Source organism: Carcharodon carcharias, chromosome 9 (genome assembly GCF_017639515.1).
Source record: "Carcharodon carcharias isolate sCarCar2 chromosome 9, sCarCar2.pri, whole genome shotgun sequence".
Taxonomy (NCBI): Eukaryota; Metazoa; Chordata; class Chondrichthyes; order Lamniformes; family Lamnidae; genus Carcharodon; species Carcharodon carcharias.
In genome coordinates, this window is record NC_054475.1 from 9,102,856 (window position 1) to 9,125,392 (window position 22,537).

Here is a 22,537-nt window from a genome sequence, read left to right on the forward strand (position 1 = left end):
TATTTTAATTTATATATATATTTTTTCCCACCTATTTCTATTATTATTATTTCAAAAATTTATTTCCATTCATTGTTTTATCCCCACCTTTTAGCCTATTTTGATCTTTTCTCCCACTGTCCCCTCCCCCCACCTCCACTTGGGCCATCTGTCACTTGCTCATCCTGCTTTCTACTCTTAATGTCGCCATTAGCACCTCCTTTAGCCAGTATTTTAACCCTGCAACCCCCCCTTCCACTTTCTGTTTATGACATCTTTTGCAATCTCTCCTTTGCCTCCACCTATCACTGGCCTTCTATCCAGCTTCACCTCTCCCATCTCCCTTAAACAGTGTATATTTCATCACATTTTTACTTCTATTTAGTTCTGAAGAAGTCAGAGGGACTCGAAAGGTTAACTCTGTCTTTCTCTCCACAGATGCTGTCAGACCTGCTGAGTTTCTCCAGCAATTTTTGTTTTTGTCTTTGTTTCAGATTTCCAGCATCCGCAGTATTTCTATGCTTTTATATAGATGTTGACCCTTGCCGGACATTAACGAAGCAGATGAGCTTTTATGGCAATATGTTGGTTTCATGATCACCCAGATTACCCCCCTCCACCACCCCCCCCCCCCCCCCCCCCCACCACCCCCTGCACAATAGTGGGATTATGAAACTGTGTCTCTGAATCTTTAGGTTACTGGGGACATAAACCACTATGTTAACAGCCCGGGTAATGACTATGTGCGAACGAGTGCACACTCCGCAAAGCCGAGTTTCTGTCTCCTCCCTCAACCTCATGTGATATGGGTTGTCAGAGCTGGAAAGGGCGGGGGCAGGGGGTGGGGGGGGGGGGTGGGGGTGGTACTGCCGCATTTATTGCCCTCTCTGTACATCAGCTGATCGCTGCCTGGGCTTGGGAAGGAGGAGGGCGCCATCTTAAAATGTTCTGTCGCAATTTGCCCACAGCCAGCTGAAGAAGCAAGGTCCCGTAGGGTGGTGAATTGCAGCGGGTCAACACCGGGAGAAAAGTAACGATTGGAGGGGGGGGGGGGGGGAAAAAAATAAATCAATCTCTCCCGCTCTGATGAGACTGCCTTTCACAAAGCTGGTGTTTCTCCTGTTATTATGGCGGCAGCCGCTACGAGCTACTGTTTCAAAGTAGTGCTACTGGGGGAAGGTTGCGTGGGTAAAACCTCCCTGGTGTTGAGATACTGTGAGAACAAATTCAGCGACAAACACATCACCACGTTACAGGTGAGTGGGACTCAGGAGGACAGCGTAAGTTGCAAAGCCTTGTGTCCCGATACTGACTCGATACACTGATCAATTGGATACTGTCGACTCGATACATTTGTCTCGCCTGAAAGTGACAAGAAGCCCAATTCTTTCGTCCTGGGAAATAAAACCTCGCGCGTCGTAAGGGGGGGTGGGGGGGGGAAAAGAAAAAAAAAGACTTGAGAGAAACTTACAATATTTCTGCTTTTCAACCCATCCTATTCGGTTTGTAAAGGGCTATTTTGTTTTTAAATTAGGTTACCGAAATGATTTGCTTTCCTATTTCGAGGAAACTTTTTTAACAACAGGTCTTCTTCGAAATATTTCGGAGCTTTGTGTTTTAGCACTTTTTGTGTGTGTGTGTGTGTGTGTGTGTGTGGGGGGGGGGGGGGGGGGGCGGGGGGAGAGAGAGAGAGAGAGAGAGAGAGAGAGAGGATAAGCTGGTCCCACAGTTCTGCCCAGTGTTTGATAATTGCCAAACCATTAACTCATTGATGAAGCAGCGGATTATAGCCCGCTCTTGGCTTCGGCACTAGGAGGGGGGCATGGATAACTGGGGTGGTTTGTTTATTTATTTATTTATTTATTTTATTTATTTTCGATTCCGGATTGTTACATTGACATTCGCATCATGGAGATTATGGTGGGTTTCTCCGCCCGTGTGTGTCCACCCCCAGCCGGCAAGTTACCGGCTCCAGCCTATCCGCTCTGGACTGTCAGGGACCCGACTCCCTGCCTTTGCTGAATCACACCTGTGTCCGTTGCAAATTTGCTTGGAAGTGCTCACCGAAAATCTTGAGTTTTTGTGCCCGTTTTGAGAAGGTCAAGCAAGGAACTCCTGTAAGGCCAATTGCTAATGTACCTAGGACGGAGTGTCCGGAATTATATTAAAATAACGGTTATGAAGAGCTTGAATCCTGAATGGACATTAATTAGGTTGTGGACTTGGCTAATGTATTGTCAAAGTCTTGAAATAGTTGCCCTGTTTATTCGGAGTGTTTTTTTTCTCTATTTTTAATTAAGGGACTTTATTCAAAACGGAAGGTTTCTCGAGTTTAGTTCCAGTTGTTTACCTATCTGCGCAAGCGAATGTCTTATGGTTTATTTTTTTGATAGGGCAGTTTCAGCCGTGTTCAGGACTGTGGGGAGGTGTGTCAGCCATCGCCCACTCGGTGCAAGGGACAATCCTTGACCGGTGTGTGAAATTTGAAGTTCCAGTTTACGAACTGGCAGACGACTTGTCCACATTGAGAAAAGCAAAATACTGCGGATGCTGGAAATCTGAAACAAACAACGAAAATAGCTGGGAAAAACTCAGCAGGTCTGACAGCATCTGTGGAGAGGAAGACAAGAGTTAACGTTTCGAGTCCCTATGACTCTTCATCAGAGCACAATGAGGCGTTTTCGTGACAGACATTCGTATTAATTTGCTAAGACATAAAACTTGTCCTGAGTAACCCAACCTTGTTGGAGCTGTGATATTTAGTTTATTTTAAGATTGTTGATCATTATGCATCTTGTCTGAAGCATCAGTTCTCAAAGCATTCGCAGAATCTATAGGATTTTGGCTGACAGTCCAGACTTGGGGGAGTTTTCAGCAGGTCAGGAAGCATCTGTGGAGAGAGAAACAGAGTTAATGTTTGGAGTCCAATATGATTTCTTCAGAACTGAGATGTGCCTGGTCTGAAAACCCAGCCTTGAAACAGAATGTCACGTTTAAAGAACAAGCTGGTGTGTTTCTGACCTGTGATTGTCCCTCGTCTTGTTTTCCTAACTCTCAACCTCCTCCAGCATTGGCCCCCAAATCCCTTTTGGATGGAGTAGTGAGACTTCCGTTTTTTTTTATAACTGAGTAATTGGGCTTTGATTAGGTTGGACAATAATCTTTAGTGAACTTTAGTTCGGATATCAGAAATGTAGCTATCGAGTAATTGAGATGCAGTGACAGGTACCATGCCTTGTCCAAGTTGACTAGTACAGAGTCAAGTTTGGGACTTGTGTAGTATCAAAGGAAATAGAATTGCAACTGTTCCAATGAAGATTTGAAATAGGTCATATGCCACTTTTTAATGCAACCAGTTATATCAGAGGGTACATGTACGATGGTCTCAACAACTTTGACACATGCTTATTTGACAAGCACCAGCTTGTTCCAAACCAATGCACTGTTGACTTGTGTAGGCTGTGACATTTGAAATTGATGGTTGATTTGATGGTTGGAGGAAATAGGGATCAGTGAAATGGGCTTGAAGCCAATGCACATTGAGACCATTTGATCCCCAGCTGCAGTAGAATTCCTGTGCATCAATGAAATGAAAACCAAGGTGTCAGCCATGGCTCACTTAATAGCATTTCTTAATTACAACAGTGACTGCAGTTAAAAAAACCCATTAATTGGCTGTAAAGTGCTTTGGGATGTCTCGAGGTTGGGAAGGGTGCTATACATCTGCAAGTCTTTAAAATATCATGGAGATGTGGGGCCACCTAGCGAGAGAGATGGGAAGGAATATATGGTTTAGTACGATTTGAGAGAAAGGAATGGTGTCCGAGGGGTAGTGGTAGTCATGATTGGCTGATTCACTTAAGATGTTTCTACTTTTGCTTCACGCGGGTTTGGAGGTATGTTTTGTCCTTGGTAGTTGACACCTTCTTAGTTTCTTCCATCGTGGTCTAGTGCGTAGTGTATTCAGGTTTTGTTTCATACCTGTAGTAGAAAATAATCCTTGGGAGAAAGCAGTAATTTACTTGTGTTAGCACAGTGATGTACATGACACCCATGATGTAAAATACTTGAATATTCATTTGACATTTATGTCTGTACTTGAAAAGCGTAGAATTTACATCCGAGCAACAGGCCATTTGGCCCAACTGGTTCATGCCACTTTGTTGCGAGTCTCGTCCAACTCTTGTTCACCAAACTCCATAGGCACACCCCTCTATTCCTTTTCCCCCCTTGTTTGTCTAGTTTTCCATTAAAGCACTGATGTCATGCACCTCAGTTATGTCCTGTTGTAGTGGTTTCCACATTCTAGCCATTCTTTGTCTGGAGAGCTTACTCCTGAATTGTTACTTGTGACTAAATCATGTATTTATGGCCAATGTTCCCTTTGTTTTGTTGTATGTGGGCCCTTTTAAAATTTCTTTTTGTGCAGCTGCACAGGCACGTTAACTTAAAGGGGTTGACTTGTGTGCAGCCTGTGTGTGCATTTCTTGGTTGCTGTGTGGCTTAGATGGAGCATTGTTTCGTCTCACCCACAGGTAGAAGCATCACCTTTTATATCTGTTCCATCTCGTGCTTTTTGTCAGATCATCCCACAGCTTTCTCTCTCCCAGAGAAAAGAGCCCCTGCGACACCTCAACAACAGCAGCTTTCCTTTTATACTGCTCATTTTAACGTCGAAAGGAAAACATTCTAATGTGCATCAGAGGTACGATCAGGCAATATTCTTTTGTGTGTGAGAAAGATTCATAAATGCTGGAAGTACACAGCAAGTCATGGACAATAAATGCTGCTCTTGACAGTGATGTTCATATCCCACAAATGAATTTTTTAAAAAAGCTGCCCAAGGGAGAGAGACTGGTTCATGTTTTGGATGTAATCCATCATTAGAAAGTGGTTGCTGCCTTTTAGAGGCTGTCAGACCTCTTGTACTCTCTGTGTGCTATTTGTAATAAAGTCTCACGGGCAAAAGCTTGATGGAGGAATCTCTTGTGATCCAATCTTTGTTCCTATTGGATGATTTTTTTGTTTCCTTAAGCCTAGATCTTGTTCTTAATCTGTACTTTAAAATTCCCACATTCAAGAGGGAATGTTGATTGAAGCACTTTTGTGAAATTTTAAAATCTCCAAGTTCAGCACTGTTTACATTGTGATTCCTGGACCTTTTAACCTTTCCTTGTTGTTTCACCATCCCTTCCAGTGAAATTTATCCCAATTTCTAAACCCAGATGTCTATGTCCTTTCCTTAGCTTGGCTTCACACTGCTCCCCTAATGTTGTTGAAAATGGGGCATGCCATATTTTGTTAAAATGCTGATAGCACTAAGGGTTATGGACAACTTAAAATATTTTTGACTTTAAAAATTGGAAGTGAACTTTTATGAACTTTTATGGAGCAGAAGTTGAATTTTTTTCATTATCGAAGTCAGCTGGCCAGTTTAACACAGTTGAGGTTTTGTGTTTTTTCCTAATGGAAAGGAAGCCAGATATTAGCACTCTGGCATTTGAGCTGCTGTGACTCAACGATTCAAACTGTTTTCTCATTTTTAGGCCTCTTTCTTGACAAAGAAATTGAACATCAGTGGGAAGCGAGTGAATCTTGCGATATGGGTGAGTAACTAACGCACTGTAAGGCTTCAGCTAAAAGCAAAATATGGGGGATGCTGGAAACCTGAAATTAAAACAGAACATGCTGGAAAAACTCAGCAAGTTTGGCAGAACCTGGGGGAGAGAGAGAAACAGTGTTAATGTTTCGTGTCCGCATGACTCTTCTTCAGAGCTTCGAGCCCGTATGACTCGAAACCTTAACTCTGTTTCTCTTCACAGATACTACCAGACCTTCTGAGTTTTTCCAGTATTTTCTGTTTGAATTTAAGCACTGTAAGACTTTTTTTTGTTTTCACTATTGTTGATGGCTGGGTTCCTCGGGGTGGTGTAATAGGATGCTCATAACATTTTGTCCAACACGCGACTGTGCCAAGTCTGTATACATAATTTTGAAGTGACTGCAGCTCACTGAAGCCGTAGAGAATTCCTGCATCTTGCTATTGTTCAGCGGCTGTTTCAGTGTTGCCTGTCTTCCTCCATATTGTTGAGGAGCAGGTTGATTGGCTAAAATCATGGGTTACTAACGCCTTAGGCAGTGCTGGCACAGATTCGATCCTATTCTTCCCAGTAGGGCAGTACTGGGTGTTGCTTTGGAGCGCTCGATTCCATTGGGTAAAGCTGCTTTGACAGCACCTTCCAAACCTGCGACCTCTACCGCCTAGAGGAACAAGGGCAGCGGGTGTGTGGGAACACCACCTGCAAGTTTCCCTTCAAGTTATGCATCATCCTGACTTGGAACTATATCACAGTTCCTCCTCTGTCACTGGGTCACAATCCTGGGATCCCTTCCACAGTACTGTGGGTGTACTACTCCACATGGAGCGCAGCGGTTCAAAAAGACAGCTTACCACCATCTCAAGGGCAATTGGGTATGGGCAATAAATGTGACCTGGCCAGTGATTCTGTGAATGAATATAATGAATTGGATCATTCATCAGAAGAGTTAAGAACCAGCTGTAAACTGATGAATATTTTATATGCTGTGATACAAAGGACATAGAAAAATCAATAGGCTGGTGACATTCCCCTGGTTTAAGGCAATTTGCACAGAAGCAGGGATAGCGCATTAAAATTCCATCCATACTGAAATGCGACAGAAAACTGTAAATTGGATGGATTATGAATAATGGCAAAAAATTGATGTGACACTGTTTAGCAGTCTGACTTTGGTCGAATGTTGGCTGGAGAAGTTGCTCCAATCTTTATTTTGGTTCCCTGCTCCTTCTGCAATGTTGGAAGTGTCTCAGCACCACTGAACTCCTGGGTGCCAGCATTTGCCAAAGCTCCCCTTTCTAGCTGACTAGCAACAGACACGGAGCTTGCCTAAAGTAGTCTCTTCCACCCGCTGTCATAGCCCATCTGCACATCCTTTCCTCCATTTACCACATGGCTCCTGGGCCTGTGTGAGTGCCTGGCTGGGATCATGAGAGATATCCACTGTTACAATTGAAATGTGATCCTTTTGTGTAAGCTCCATTAGGAGAATGGCCCCTTCCACCAACTCCTGTTTGAAATCCATTTTGAATTTGTGATCTCAGCCTGTTAAAGGGGGGTCAAGTCCCCAGGGGGAAAGCTCTGATGAAGTGCTTTGCATAATGTTCAGGCAGTGGGGGGGTAGGGGCTGAAATTCCTATAGATCCACTCTGTTGCCACCTGCCCTGTCCAAATCGATAAGGATGAGGTCACTTGTATAATGGGGCCAGGAGCCTGTACCCATGAAGGGGTGACAGAACGACTCGCCACAATGAAGGAGCCTAAATAAGAAAAGCACTCCCGAGCTCAGATAAGGGGCTTTCCCAAGGCCCAATTGGACTGAGGATGGAGGCGGCTGAAAATGGTCAGCCCATTTTCCCCCATGTTGCCTGATCCTGTTCTCAGCCTGTAGATGAAGGGTGGAATTCATGGGGAGATCTGTGAAAAGCCCCTAGCTACGTCCCAAAGTCTGGCCAGGATTTGTAGGGAGTGGCTGGGTGGTTTGCGCCTCTTCTCCTTTGCTGCTACCCCTGCCAACAAAAACTCAGGTTGCAGATTGCCAAAGATAGAAATCCACTGGATCTGGCTTCCACCCTATAGTCCTCGGTCACCTACAAACAACTGACCTTCTTTCTGTTTTATTCCCCCCTTCCCTGGTTACTGTGATCAGTGAAGCAATGATAATTGTCACTGTACGTGCCATACATTTCATGTTGAAGGTTCGGTTTAAAAACACACTTGGTAAACTTTAAAAGGTACTTTATTCTGTGATGATCTGACCAAATGATTTGAAAGCTGCAGCTCTCATAACGAAAGTGTAAACAGCCAAGTCAGAAAGGGAAAGAATTGGTTGTGATATGGAATGTCTTGTACATTACTCACGTCTGAGGTTTGGGGAGTGGGAGAGAGAGATGGACCAAGACCGACTAAGACACTTTGACTTTCCGCTTACTAATCAAGGCCTGCGTAGTGTTGCTTTGGTGGGATACCAAGGGAGTGACTGCTGCCTTAGAAATCAGCTCCGTGAGGTGGTAGGGGAGGGGGGTGGATTTGTTCATGTCTTTTGAAGGGAAGAAAATTGAAAAGAGCATCAAACTTGGCGAAGAACGAAAATCTGGATTTGAGGAGAGAAATTATTTATGGTTAACAGTATCCAGTTTTATTTGTTCATCTCCAAATCTCAAATAGGATTTTTATTTAATAACAAGGTAATGTATCTTTTAAAGCACTTAAAATATCATCATGCTGCTGTATCCAGTAAACACAGGATGATTTTAGGAGCAGACATCTGATTTCCTTAGAATGATCAGTCAGGTGGGGGAAATAGAGAAGAGAGTAGTTCATAACAAAATCAGAAAATGCTGGAAAAATTCAGCAGGTCTAAAACCCAAATGCGTAGAGAACAGTTAACTATTCGCATCTGTATGACTCTTCAGAGCTGAAAAAGTCTGTTATGCTCTGAAGAACAGTCATACGGATTGAAACGTTAACTGTTTTTTTCTCTCCACATATCGGCTGTTAGACCTGCTGAGATTTTCCAGCATTTTCTGTTTTTGTTTCAGATTTCCAGCATCCGCAGTATTGTGTTTTCTTCGAGGTTAGTTGCTACCCTAGCTTTGCCCCCTTAAGGGTGAACTTCCAAGAGCTTTATGACCTCTTGTCATTTTAGCTTGTGTTCTTGAATATTCCAACGCACCAGAGTTCGGTATCTGAAACTTTTTTTTCCCCCCGTACAGGACACGGCTGGACAGGAACGGTTTCATGCCTTGGGTCCCATTTACTATCGAGATTCAAATGGAGCCATATTAGTATATGACATCACTGATGAAGACTCATTTCAGAAGGTGGGTTATTTGTCATTGTGGATATCTTTTACATTGTTATTAACAGACACTCCCAGTTATCCATTAATTGATACTATCGATTGATAAATTAAAAAGTGAAAACCATAAGTCATTTTCTGCATCTGTGGATGCCTGTTTTCTGTTACAGGAATACTTTTATTTCCCCTCTTTAGCTGTGGTTCAGTTGGTAGAGCTCTTGAGTTGCAAGGTTTCAGGTTCAAATTCTTGAACTTGAGCACAAAAACCCAGGCTGACCCTCCAGTGCAGTACTGAGGGACAGCTGCGTTGTAGGAGGCGCAGTCTTTCGGATGAAACTTTTTAAACCAAGGCCCCATCGGGTTGGATGTAAAACAGTGATGGGGACCCTAGGCTAGTGAGTGGGCCGCATGAGTGGCCCTTCCTCATCTCAGTGGGCAGCAAGATTGGAATCAGGCCTGTGCACTAACCATGGCCCTGTGAATAAGATTAAATACATTTTACTACATGTCGAGTTTTTATTCTGAGCTACAGAAAATGCTTAATCATTCATATATTAATAGAGCTGTCACCAATTACAAATAGTAAAAGCAAAAGAAATATTTACGCTTGCCTTACTTACATCTACTTAGGCAGTCCCCCGGGGACTTCCACACTAAAAATGAGTTCTCGGCTGACCGAAGAGCCCAAAGCGTGACCTACAGTCTGTCGCAGGTGGAGCAGATGGTGGTAGAGGGAAGGGGTGGAGGGGGGAGGGGGGGGGGGGTGGTGCCCAGGTTGCCACGCGCTCTTTTCACTGTCAATGCTTGGCTTCAGCTAGCCCTTGGCAATGAGACTCGAGTGTTTAGCTCCTTCCCTCCGCTTCAGGAGGTCTTGGCCTAGGGATTCCCAGATGTTGGGTGGGGATGTTGCACTTCATCGAGGAGGCTTTGAGGGCGTCCGTGAAAGCATTTCCTCTGCCCTCCTCGCTTGCCCTGTTGAAGCTCCGAGTAGAGCGCTTGTTTCGAGAGCCAGTGCTGCCTGCGCAAGACCCTGTAAATCCATTGGCAGGATAAGCGCACCAATGTCAGTGTTCTCGCTCAGGCCAGCATCAAAGCCTTGACCACGCTCTTCGCTGGGTGGGTCCTGTCGTCCGCATGCCTGACACGACACTTACTTTCTTCATACACAGTGCGACTTCTGGTTGGATCTGTTCTCCACGAGCTTGGATTGGGATTCAGGGATGTTCAGACGTTTTGCAATTCAGCACTGAGGTTTCCATCCGTTAGACTGTTGTGCTTCTTGCATTTGATGTGTCCCATAGTACAAAAAGTTTGCTCGCTTGTGTATGTTGATCTAAAGAATGACATCAGCTTTGCAATGCAATACAGGAGAACTGGACCCAGGGATGTTCAACCAAAGCTGTCAAATACCTTTCCTCTCTAGCTGGTTAATTTTGTCTTTATCCTGGGCATGAACATGAATGAATTCCTCCTCAAACTTCCTTTTATCAACCCCAGGCCTTTGCCATCCTGTGCCATATTTGCTCAGATCAAATTAAAATGGGATTGAGAGCAACGAGAGGCCAATCGGAGAAGAAGAGCAGTTCTCAAAACGCTCTGCCAGTGTAGACAGCGCTTGTATGCGAACTGATGGATCATATTTATTTCCTTGATTATTTTTTTTTTTGCCCTGCGATGACTTGTACAATGCGTTCAGGTGACCAGTGATGTCAATGTGAAGAGCCACATCCACGATCCAGTTTTCACCTAACTCTGGGGTACCATCAAAAGTAACAACATCAAGCGCAACCTCCCACGTCCACCGGTGTCATAACCACGACGGTCTCCTGGGATAGGCTCATTTTGCTGACTGCGTTTGCGCTCCTGCAGTTCATGGGGTGTGCTGATCAAACCGTAACAGCATGACCCTCCGTTGTGGGTAATGGTTGACAACATGTCTCGCGGGCTTCACTCAGAACCCTGATGGGACCTCAAGTAGCCCACCACTGATATAAAAGGTCCAATGGCACATCACCCAAACAGATTATCTGGTCATTATCAGATTACACACGAACATACGAAATAGGAGCAGAAGTAGACCATTCGGCCCATCGAGTCTGCTCTGACATTTAGTAAGATCATGGCTAATCTGTTTGTATTACTTGTTCCGCATTCCCATCCACCCCCAGTCACCTTAGATTCTTGTTAGGCAAGGGAATCTATCTACCTCCGTCTTAAAGATATTCAATGACCTCGCCTTCACTGCCTTCTGAGGCAGAGTTCCAAAGTCGCACAGCCCTCTGAGAGAAAAATGTTCTCCTCATCTCTGCCCTAAAAGGGCAACCTCTAATTTTAAAACAGTGCCCCCTAGTTCTGGACTCACCCTCAAGGGGAAACATCATCTCCGCGTCCACCTTGTCTAGACTCTTTCAGGATCTTGTATACTTCAATCAAATTACCCTCCCCCACCCCCCACTCTTCTAAACTCCAGTGGAAACAAGCCCAGCCTGTCTAACCTTTCCTCATAAAACATCCTGCTCGTTTGAGGTATCAATCTAGTAAAACTCCACTGAACCACCTCCAATGCATTAACATCCTTTGTTAAATAAGGAGACCAAAACAACACACAGTGTTCGAGATGGGGTCTCACTAACGTTTGTCCTGTATAACTGAGGCACAACATCTTTACTTTTATGTTCAATTGCTTTCCTAATAAAGGATAGCATTCCATTAGACTTTTTAATTACTTGATGTACCTGCATACTAATTTCTTGTGACTCATGCACGAGAGCACCTAGATCCCTCTGCAGCTTGGAACTCTGCAGTCGTTCTCCATTTAAGTAATACTCTGCTTTTTTATTTTTCCTGCCAAAGTGAACAACTTCACATTTTCCCACATTAAACCCCATCTGTCAGATTTTTGCCCATTCTGTCAACATATCTCTATCCGTCTACAAACTCCTTACCTCCTCTTCACAACGCACTATCTATCTTCGTGTCATCTGCAAATTTAGCTACCATATCTTTACTTCCCTGAGCTGAGTCATTGATATAAATTGTAAAAAGTTGAGGCCCCAGTACAGACCCCTGTGGGACCCCACACATCACATCCTGCCAGTCAGAAAAAGATGCATTTATGCATACTCTGTTTTCTGCCAGACAGCCAGCCTTCTACCTGTGCTAATATGTTACCCACTATACCATGAGCTTTTATTTTCTGCAATAGCCTTTGATGTGGCACCTTATTGAATGCCTTCTGGAAATCCAAGTACAGCACGTCTACAGGTTCCCCTTTATCCACCATGCATGCTACTACTTCAAAGAAGTACAATAAATTGGTTAAACGTGATTTCTCTTTCGTAAGACCATGCTGACTCTTCCCAATAACCTTGTGTTTTTCTAACTGTCCAGCTATAACCTCCTTAATGATCGATTCTAGACCTTCCCTATAATAGATGGCAGGGTAACTGGCCTATTGTTTCCTGTTTTCTGCCTCCCTCCCCTCTTGAATAGAGGGGTTATATTTGCCACTTTTTCCAGTCTGATGGAACCTTTCCAGAATCTAGCAATTTCTGGAAAATTAACATTAGCATGTCCACGACCTCAGTAGCCGCCTCTGTTAAGACCCTAGGATGAAGTCCACCCGGACTGCTGTTTGTGTGAGCTTGCTCTGTGCAAATTGGCTGCCACGTTTTTTGTACATTACAATGGGTGACGACACTTCAAAAGTAATTGGCTGTAAAGCATGTTGAGACATCTGGTGGTAGGTGAAAAAGGCTATATAAAGGCAAGTCTTTCAATTTTTCTCAGTCATTTGCAGCCAAATTCACATTCTCTATACTATTATTACAAATTACTGTCCCCACCCCCAAAGAAAAGCTTCAAGATAATTGTGAGTACTTTTGTGTGACTTGGAAAATGAAATAGACTCTGTCGCAACTTCAAGTTTCGTTGTAAAAATAGTGGAGATTTGGAGCTGTCTTTTGCCAAAAGTCTGCGTGTGTTGGATCAGCTGAGATTTTGAAATTGAAGAAAGATCAATAGCTTTTTATTTGGTAAGGGCACCTGAAGCATGGGGAGTGAAGACTGAACCTGAGTTCAGGTAAAGTTCGGTCATGATGCAGTTGAATGATGGAACAAGCTTGAAGGGGGAATGGCCTATTCCTGTTTTCAGGGTACAGTGAATTACAGTGTGGAGTTTGTTGTAAAAACAAATATAATAGCCAACAAGATCTCACAAATAACGAGCCAAGTTAGTATTTCATTTGTCTGCGCTGGTTAAGGGCGATGTCCCTAGGGTGATTTGCTGCTTTTTTTTGAGTAGTACCAGGAGCTTCTTAACACTCACCTTAAAGATGGGAATAAGCACTTGATAGTGCACGACTTGACCAACATGCTAACATAATACTGAATACGTTAGCTTTTCAGGTGCTGAGGTGGGTCTTGCACCCACATGCTTCTGACATAGAGGCTAAGTATAACTATTAAGTCATGTTCAGTTAATGATATGCAAGCAAATTAACCTTACTTCAAAAAGGCTTTTTGTGAAGCATTCTGCGCAAACACACTAATTCTACTGAAATTTTGCATGCAGCAATTAAGAAGGGGTTTGCTAATACGCCATTCTAACAATTGGGATATTAGGATTCCTGCTATTCCAAGACTAAAGGCCTTTAAAACCCTTTCAGAATTTTATAGAGTAGATGTAAAGAAAATATTTCCACTTGTGGGTGAATCTGGAATGATGAGTCACAAGTATAAGATAGTTACCAGTAAATCTGATAAGGAACTCGGTGTAAAGAAGTTTCCCTTGAGCGGTTAGAATGTGGAATTCCCTGCCCTGTAGAACTCCCTACCGCAAGAAGTAGTTAAGGCGAATAGTTATTGATGCATTTAAGGGGAAACTAGGTAAGCACATGAGAAAGGAACAGAAGTATACCCTGATGGTATTGGAGGAGACTTTTGTGGAGCACAGGCTTGTCTGGCTGAATGGCTTGTTTTGTTACAGTAAGTTGTTTGTAACCTATTTCAACTTTCTGGGCGGTAGCTCATATTGGTGGCATCAGGTCTGTTCAGGTAAATTAAATGTCTTTAAACCTAACAGGTGAAGAACTGGGTGAAAGAGCTGCGGAAGATGCTTGGCAGTGAAATCTGTCTCTGTATCGTAGGTACGTGACCACCTAACATCGTCGTATTTGTATCACCCTTTTTAAGACCTCCAAATTGTTCTCTTTAAGTTATTCCTGCACCTACAAGTGAAAACTGCTGTGGCTCTTTGTTTTTCTGCTACCCTTTTATTCTTTTAAAATTGCCCTGATAGCATCTTTTTTCCTTTTAAGTCTTGCTAATGTAATTTTATAAGGTGGACTCGTGGGTGGCATCCCTGCCTCGGAGTCAGAAGTTCCGGGTTTGAGCCGCTCCTTTTGGGAGTCGATGGCCAAGGAAGGTGTGTTCCGTGGCCAAACAGGCTGATTATCAACCTGCAAATCCTTCCAACACACGCCAATGGCAGGCGGTAAGAGTGGGAGAGATTCCTGGTCAACCATGTGATGGAAAGAACGTTGGAGCCTCTACCACCACTATCTACAGCTCCAGACTAACATGCACGTAAAAGTGTGTGTTGCCACAGCAGTTCGGACTCTGAGTAAACTGTAACACACTCAATGTAGTTTTGTTCTATGTATCATCTATTTGCTGATGTACAACGATGGCCAAGTGAAATTAGCATTGCCGTGTTAGGTAGTTTGCCCACTCCTTCACTGAAGCCATTGACACCAGACCAGATTTATGCTACCTTTTTATAAACTGAAAACTGATTCCTTTCCTAGGACACTTATAACAATAGGGTTGTTCTCCCACATTCTTCAGATTTTCATAGAACGGTTACAGCACAGAAAGAAGCCATTTACCCATTGAGCTGGTGCTGGCTCTTTGCAAGAACTATTTAGCTGGCCTCTCACCCTGGCCTTCCCACATCCCTGCAATTGTTTTCCTTCAGGTGCTTATCTGATTCCCTTTTGAAAGCCATGATTGAATCTCCCTCCTCCACCTCGGGCAGTTGCATTCCAGATTGTAACTACTTGCTGTGTTTTGTTTTAAATTCTCATGTTTGCCTTTGATTCTTTTACCATTCACCTTTGAATCACTGTCCTCTGATTCTCAATTCTCCTGTCAATGGGAACAGTTTCTCTGTTTTTACTCGGACTGGACTCCTTGTGATTTTGTACACCTTTATCAAATTTCCTCTAATCTTCTCTGAGAGTCGTTCTCAAATCTTTTCTGCACCCTCTCTAAAATCATCTCATCTTTCCTAAAGAGCAGTGTCCAGAATTGGACACAGTCCTCCAGCTGAGGCCCAGCCAGTGATTTATAAAGATTCAACATAACGTCCTTGCTTTTATACTCAATGCCTCTGTGTATGGAGTCCAGGATCCCATATACCGTATTAACTACTTTGTCTGCCCAGCCATCATAGTTTACTTCTGCACGTATTCTCCTAGACCTCCCTGGTCCTGCATCCCCTTTAGAATTGTATCCTTTAATCCCTATTGCATCTCCTTGTTTGTCCTACCAAATGCGCTCCTCGGCATTAAGTTTCATCTTCTGTGTGTCCCTCCATTCCAAGAAGCTTTTTTTAATTTTAAAAATATATATACCCCAGGCTTGACATCCTTTAATCACTCCTCCTGCTGCATCAACCTTCGCTTCCACTTTGAGCTCCGTCTTTACTAAGTCTCGCTCTAAGTCATTTCACCCTTGCACTTGGATTCTCATTTTTTAAAAAAATGTGTAAAATTATTAATTTTCAACTAGCTTACGGTTTTGCTGCCTTTTCTGGTGGTGGTGACTGGAGCTTGCTGTTCTTAATAATGTTTGTTGAATTCACAGGAAATAAAACTGACCTGGAGAAGGATCGGAATGTGTCCGTTGAAGAAGCAGAGGCGTAAGTATCGTCAGATTTTTACTTAAGAATTTGACCTGATGCCAGTTGGTGACAGGCCTTTATTGGGTCTGTGGCAAAAGTCAACACAACATTGTATATCACAGCAGTGGTTCACAGCCCTGATTGGCTGTTACATGATCAGTCTCTGGATAGAATAACGTGTGATATCATGATAATTTCTGTCCCTTTGGCTAGGCAAGTGTTAGGGTGTAACCAGCGTTAATGTCCACTGGCACACCAGCTGTGGCTGCTGACTAACCCTCTTTATTCTCCAAAGCGCTGGTCACCTGACTCCTTAAGTTCAATTATTTTTGGCTGTGCCAACTTAAACTCTGGTTTCCTGCTCACCCAGCCACACTCCACATCTTGAGTTCAATTGCACATTGGCACTTCCACCTCCTGCGCAACATCTTGCAGAGGTATCCTGTTTTTTTTTTCTGGTCCAACAGTCACCTATTGTTACAGTTAGCAGCTTAGTTCATCAACCTATTACAGATAAAGCAATTGCTGATGTGGTGCTCAATTTTTAGTTACTCATCAATTATAAGCACTTAAAACAACCAGTCTATTTGAACAAAGGTCAGTTTCAAACATGCAGTTTACATTTTAAAATTACTCAGACTGCTGCATTTATCAAAGACAATCCTATGAAATGAGACAAATACAATGGATAAAAAATATTATCTGTAGTAAATCGATCCACTACTACCTTATAGCATCACACGTTGAATGGAACCTGCAGGCAAATCTGGAGATGAATTTTGCAACCTCCTAATGTTACCTCAGCATCTGCTGAAGTATGTTTGATACACAGCTTTATGTGGAGGCAGCCTTAAGGGATTTGTTGTGAACTGTCGATTGATTTTTATTTTTGAAAAGTCAAGTCAGCTTTTTTTAATTCTTTCATGGGATGTGAGCTTCGCTGGCAGGGCCAGCATTTGTTGCTGATCTCTAATCACTCTTGAATTGAGCGGCTTGCTAGGTCATTTCAGAGGGCAGTTCAGAGTCAAATCAGGACACCAAAGTTTGGCGATCTTGGTGCCAGTGCTGGTTGCCCAGTTTCCAGGCTTCTCCTGCTCCTAAATGCTATCCAGTCCCCAGCAGGAAATTGTGTGTGGTTGATGAGTGAGGGTAGGATAAAGTTCAGCTTTACAGTCTGCCCTTGCAGTCGATGATTAATTCAGCTGTTGAGGAAATGGTCTTTAATTTCAGGAATTTGGTGGTAAGCATCTGTGCTGATTTCTTGCCTCTTGTTGTATGTGTAGACTTTTATATAAGGGGAATAGATACAGTACAGTCAGTTGTTTCTCCAAACAAAGATGCGTATTGCTAAGTCCCAGATGGAACACTATATCTACCGACTGCTCTGAATGGTTTACCTCCTTGTTTGGTGACTCTGTGATCTACATGGAAGAGGACATTGCATTCTAATTGCAGGAATGGTTTGTCCTGGTTAGAAATTTGTCTTTTGAATGTTGCAAGTCAAAATCCTTTAGAGCCACACTGCAGTTCAATTAGCCTTTAAACTGTAAAGCAATGAAGTGTATCATTATATCTAGCCTTTTTTTTAACATGTTCATTTTTGTTAATTTTTTTTTAAGGCCTGTGGGCCATACACTATATGCTCACTTTGCCATCGTGTCGTGTCCTTTGAGTCCTGAATTCTCTTATTGCTCCCTTAAACAAAGGCTATCAATAAACCAACACAACTCTTTTCAGACATTTGTATTCCAACAATTCTGCTGAAAGCATGTCTTGCCTTAGATTTCCTTGTGCCCTTTCCCAGTCTTTGTATGTTTATGCCCTGCGTAGCTGAGAGAACCCACTTGTGGATCCCGATATACTTGATGGCTCGTACATGTTGTGCCCCCAGATTGATGTTTTTGTTTGTCCTTTGGATATTAAATCTCTTTTTTTTTTGACTTACTAAAACTACTTTCTCCCCAACAGGTATGCGGCATCAGTAGGAGCAAAGCACTTCCACACTTCTGCCAAAGTGAACAAAGGCATTGAAGAACTCTTTCTTGATGTCTGTAAAAGTGAGTAAGCCTTTCTCCAACCGCGAATAGCTCTCAGCTGTGACATGATATCCTCTGATCTTTATTTCTTGAGCAACACATAAACAGATTTATTCTGAAAACCCATGATCACATCACTGCATGTTTGTGGGAGTTTTCTGTCTGTAAATTAGCTACCATGTTTCCTTTTATTTATAAGTGACTGCACTTCATTCACTGTAAAACACTTTTGGGATGCCCTGATGTTATGAAAGTTTCTACATAAATGCAAGTCATTTTTTTTCTTTTAGCACCCTGCCCTCTGGGTCCCCTGATCTACAACTGACTTGGTCAGCACTTGCACTTACTAAAACATTTTTGTTTTCTCTCTCGTATTTTTCAGAGATGCTTGAAGTTGCCCAAGCAGAGGAAGCAGCAAGAGAGAATGATCCTAGTCGGGCAGCTAATGCACGAAGAGGTGTACAGATCATTGACGATGAACCACAGCCGTTAAGTAATGGAGGCTGTTGCTCTGGTTCTTAAATAGAAGCCTCACAAAACCCGCCACTTTGTTGAGATTGAGACTGGAGTGACCATGGGGCACTGGACGTGATGGGAGTTCCATTAACAAATGAAAGCTGTAGGATTAACTGACTGGAGGTGCCATTTGTCGTGTTGCAAGTTTCCCTGCTGAGCTGCTGGACAAAGATCTTATGTTTCTGGCTGCAAGTTGTAATTATTTATAAAGGAAAAAATAGGAAAATAAATCTAGTGAAAAGTGGCTCTTGCAGGATGTCCGAAGTAAAAAACCTTTGCTCTTGTGGGGATTGAATGATGACCCAAAAGATCGCATGAGGTGGGATTTAGTTTTGAACGGATAGTCATGTACACAGGGTACAGCTCCAAAGTAAAGCAAATATCCTGCCTCTGTATGCCATCCATCCAATATCCCAACAGTTCGGTATAACTCCACTGTAATCCTTTGTGATTGTCCATAGTAGGTGGTACACTACAGACATACCTGGTGATGTGATGTTCTGGGAAAGGTGTAATAAAACATGGTGCTTCTCCATGCAAGGGGACAACCATGCTTAGGAGTATGTACTCCAGCCACACCCCCCCACCCAAGCACAAGCTGGTGAAGCAAGGGGCCTAGTGAAATGCAGAATCCTTTTAATAGTTTTGCGGATGTCTTTCTAGATTATTTCTGGCAACATTTCAGACCTTCCTTATTACACCAGTGTCACTTTGCTTTACCTTCTTGCACATTATGTAGAGATGGTTTGATTTGCTGCTAATTAGTCTTAAATGTTACACTCCTGTTGAAATGCCTTGCACTGTGCTTTTAAAGAAGTTGTATACCATTCACACTGGTACACTCATTTGAGACCTTTTATCTAATCAGTGTTCGAAAAGGTACATTTGGACCTTCTCTCCCCTTCATCTTCTGCAATGTGGACTCTTAAGCTGTCCCATTACATTGTGTTCAACCCATGTGTCTATTTAAGTAACAACCTCTTTTAGGAAAGGTGCTACAAAATGGAATACTGCTACTGAAAATTAGTATGGATATGCATTGTTTGTGATTCTTTAACTTAAAAGGTGTTGTGGGGACACCTAAGGCATACAGCACCCTAGTTTACAGGTTTAAGCAACTTCCATGATGGGAAGTAGCCAAGATGGATTAAGTGCCATATTGATGCTTGGTGCACTGGGGCTTTTTGATGTCTGTTAGGTTGAGTGTATTTACTAAGCTAGTACCTACACTCTTACTAGGTTAGATCTGCCCTGATAATTGTAGATCACTATAGTTTTGACTTGATTTTTTAAATAAAGTAAAAGAAACTGAAGACCTGAGAATCCAATTTCAAAGCACTGGCTATTTGGGATTAAATTGTTACTGCAGTTTGTCTGCTTCCTCTGCATTTTTAGTTTGTTAGCATTTAAAAGTGAATAACTAGCTTTAAGTTCAGTTCAGAAACTCAGTTACATTAGTGTAGCTTGCCCAGTGATGTGCAAGACATGTTTTTCATATGCAGCATAATAAACATTTCTGGCATTCATGATCAGGCACTTTGCTGTTTTCTATTGATTAGATGTGATTCTTGTCTCTAACACAGTCTATTTATTCAAAGTCACTTAATTTAAAATGTACCCATTCGGATTTAACTATTGAAATCCCACATTGCTGCTTGTGGTGTTAATCCATTAATATTGGATAACCTGCTTTTGTAACATAAAACGTGACTGAACAGACAGGAGTCCTCGTCAGAATCTCCCATTCACTCTTGGAACAGGTCAGGTTTAATGTCGCTCAGATTTCTTTCTTGCGAGTTAATTTTTGTTTTAGATTTTTTTCATTGCTTTTTCTTTATCATTCACTTTCCCCCTCCTCTTTTCATGTGACTTGCTGTGCCAAGCCACATGTTATTTCAAGTTGAATAGAGGACATTGTCTTGCTGATATGATGCAGTGGTTTAGCGAGCCAAGACTCTTAACATTTTTTTTTCAAAGAAGGCCTTCAGTCTTTCCATTAAACAGTGCAAAATTGACCTCCCATCAAAATTGTTACTTTGTCATTTATCTCATTGATATTGTAATGTTCTATTATTGTCTTTCCCATTGAGTAGAGGAGCATGAGCAATCCTGACTTGATGCGAGGAAATGTACATCCTGAGAAACAGATGTTATTGTTTGAGATTTACTTCTTCCTACATTGTTTTCAGCTCTGCTCATTGAAATCTTTTGCATGAAATTTAAATTTAAACCTGTAACATTGTGAAGTCAAACTTGACAAAGATGTTACACCAATTTGCTGTTACAACGGTGGTAGGTCAAAAGTCCTTTTTTGGAGGGTAATGGAGTTCTTGTTTGTTATTTTATTTCTCTGAGCTAGTATATCTCTTGTGATAAAATCAGGAATGTTCTTTCCTCTCAAAGGCAGTACAGTACTGACAAGTTCACTTTATTCTTCTTAGTAACATTATCAAGCTGGCTGTTCAGGCAAGTGGTGGATCACAGCAGCATATTGCTCGACATTAATTAAACTCAAATTTTTCACCCATGGACTAAATTACGGTAGGTCCATTCACTGCACTGCTTGTAACTTGAGTTTAATGTTGCGCAAACCTTTTTATAATTTGCTCAATGGGAGATATCTACGACGATTTGAGATGAATTGTATTCTATTCCCAGACCGTCATGTACAGCTGGTGAAATGAGTTGAGGTAAAACACTTAAAAAAAAAAATACATGAATACCAAGTTGTTGAAAATGGCACTGAAGACTTGTCAGCTGTAGTAATAAATGGACTAACTTGTCTAATATAAAAACATTTGGAAGTAGTAATTGTTTTTAGTGCCACTTTATAGGCTTGCATTGAAGCGGAAATAACATTCTTCTCCTTGCTGCTGCCTCTTATTAGGTGTGATGAGTTTGTGGTAGAAATGCTGTATAAACATACTTGCAGATGTTGGTAACATTTTGGCAATGGGAGTATTCTAGTGTCATGGATGGGTTGTATGTAGTAATAACACACTCTCTTTTACAAAGAGGTTTGCTCCAGAATAGATGGTTGATTGGGAAATTCAGACACTTGATTAATTTCTTATTAAAATATTGTTATGCACTTGTGTGTTATTCATTCTTTAGACTTGCTATGAATGGATATCAATTTGGTCCCAACTTATGAAATTTGCAACAAAAGGACTTCAATATGCCTAATTTGTGCTACCCCATGAAAATAGGGAGCATGTTATACTGCTGCCTCTACGAATACAGAATGGGGAACTCCTTATATTCCTATAGATTTTTCTTGCTCATCATAAAATGACTTGTAAAATAGCCTGATGGGTTTCCTTTTTTGCCTCTCCTCGATATTTAATTTTAGCAGTGTCCAGAGTTTTAACAAAATCCCTGTCTGTTTTTGGTAAGCGGAGCTTTAAGTGACTTATTACACTAATTTGTCCTAATGTGCTTGGTTCAAATACCAAACTCACCAGCCTTTAGTCTCATGCTCAGGACTGGCTTTCTTGATAAAAGCTTAATTCTTTAATCCCTGTGAGCTAAATTTTTGGGGTGCCAGTTGGTTTTAATAACATTACAGGAGTAGAGATGTAACCCTATTGTGATTATAATAAATCAACCACCTAAAATGGGAGAATTGGGTGACCAGGCTCCTAAACTGTCTAAGTCTTAATGATTAAATTAGAGCCCTTTACAGGTTCAGATGAAAGACGTTCTTATTTCACAATTATTTAGACATTTTTTTTCCAGTTAGCTTTAGTGCATTTTAAAAAAAAACCTTGCACATTGAATAATATGTAGAAAAGTGGCAATTGGTGACTATAAACTGGCCCCCAGCTGTTTTATTTCTGTAGTTTGTAAATGGTCATCCTTCAAGAACAAAGACAAGAACACACTCTATACCCAAGCTGAAGTTCCACCACAATGCCACTGTTGCCTAGATACCAAATGCTGGAAGGGGCAACTTAGCAATAAAAGCAGGTGATCAGTTAGGGTTCTGTGCCTTTTAGATTAACTTCTCTTGAAGAATTGATAACATAGGAAATTCCTATCTACTAAAGAGACTGGCAGCCATTTTTGTGCATCTAGCATACATATGCCACCTAAAAAGCTTTAAGTTCAACACTCTTACCAATAGCACTGGCATCCAATGGCACATGAAACATTTTGCAGCTCTACATGTAGAGAGCTGAAATTCCTTCACTTAGATTGGAGG

The 22,537-nt window shown here is 42.1% G+C and overlaps 1 protein-coding gene across 1 annotated transcript; it reads left to right on the forward strand.

Annotated features, from left to right (window-relative positions):
• Nucleotides 1-865: 865 nt before the first annotated feature.
• LOC121282220 (ras-related protein Rab-21-like) lies at nucleotides 866-21,424 on the forward strand. Its single transcript, XM_041195816.1, has 7 exons — nucleotides 866-1,235; nucleotides 5,526-5,585; nucleotides 8,792-8,899; nucleotides 13,961-14,024; nucleotides 15,745-15,799; nucleotides 17,750-17,838; nucleotides 18,200-21,424. The coding sequence occupies exons 1-7, from the start codon at nucleotides 1,107-1,109 to the stop codon at nucleotides 18,337-18,339; spliced, it is 645 nt and encodes a 214-aa protein (XP_041051750.1). The 5' UTR covers nucleotides 866-1,106; the 3' UTR covers nucleotides 18,340-21,424.
• The last annotated feature ends 1,113 nt before the right edge of the window (nucleotides 21,425-22,537 follow it).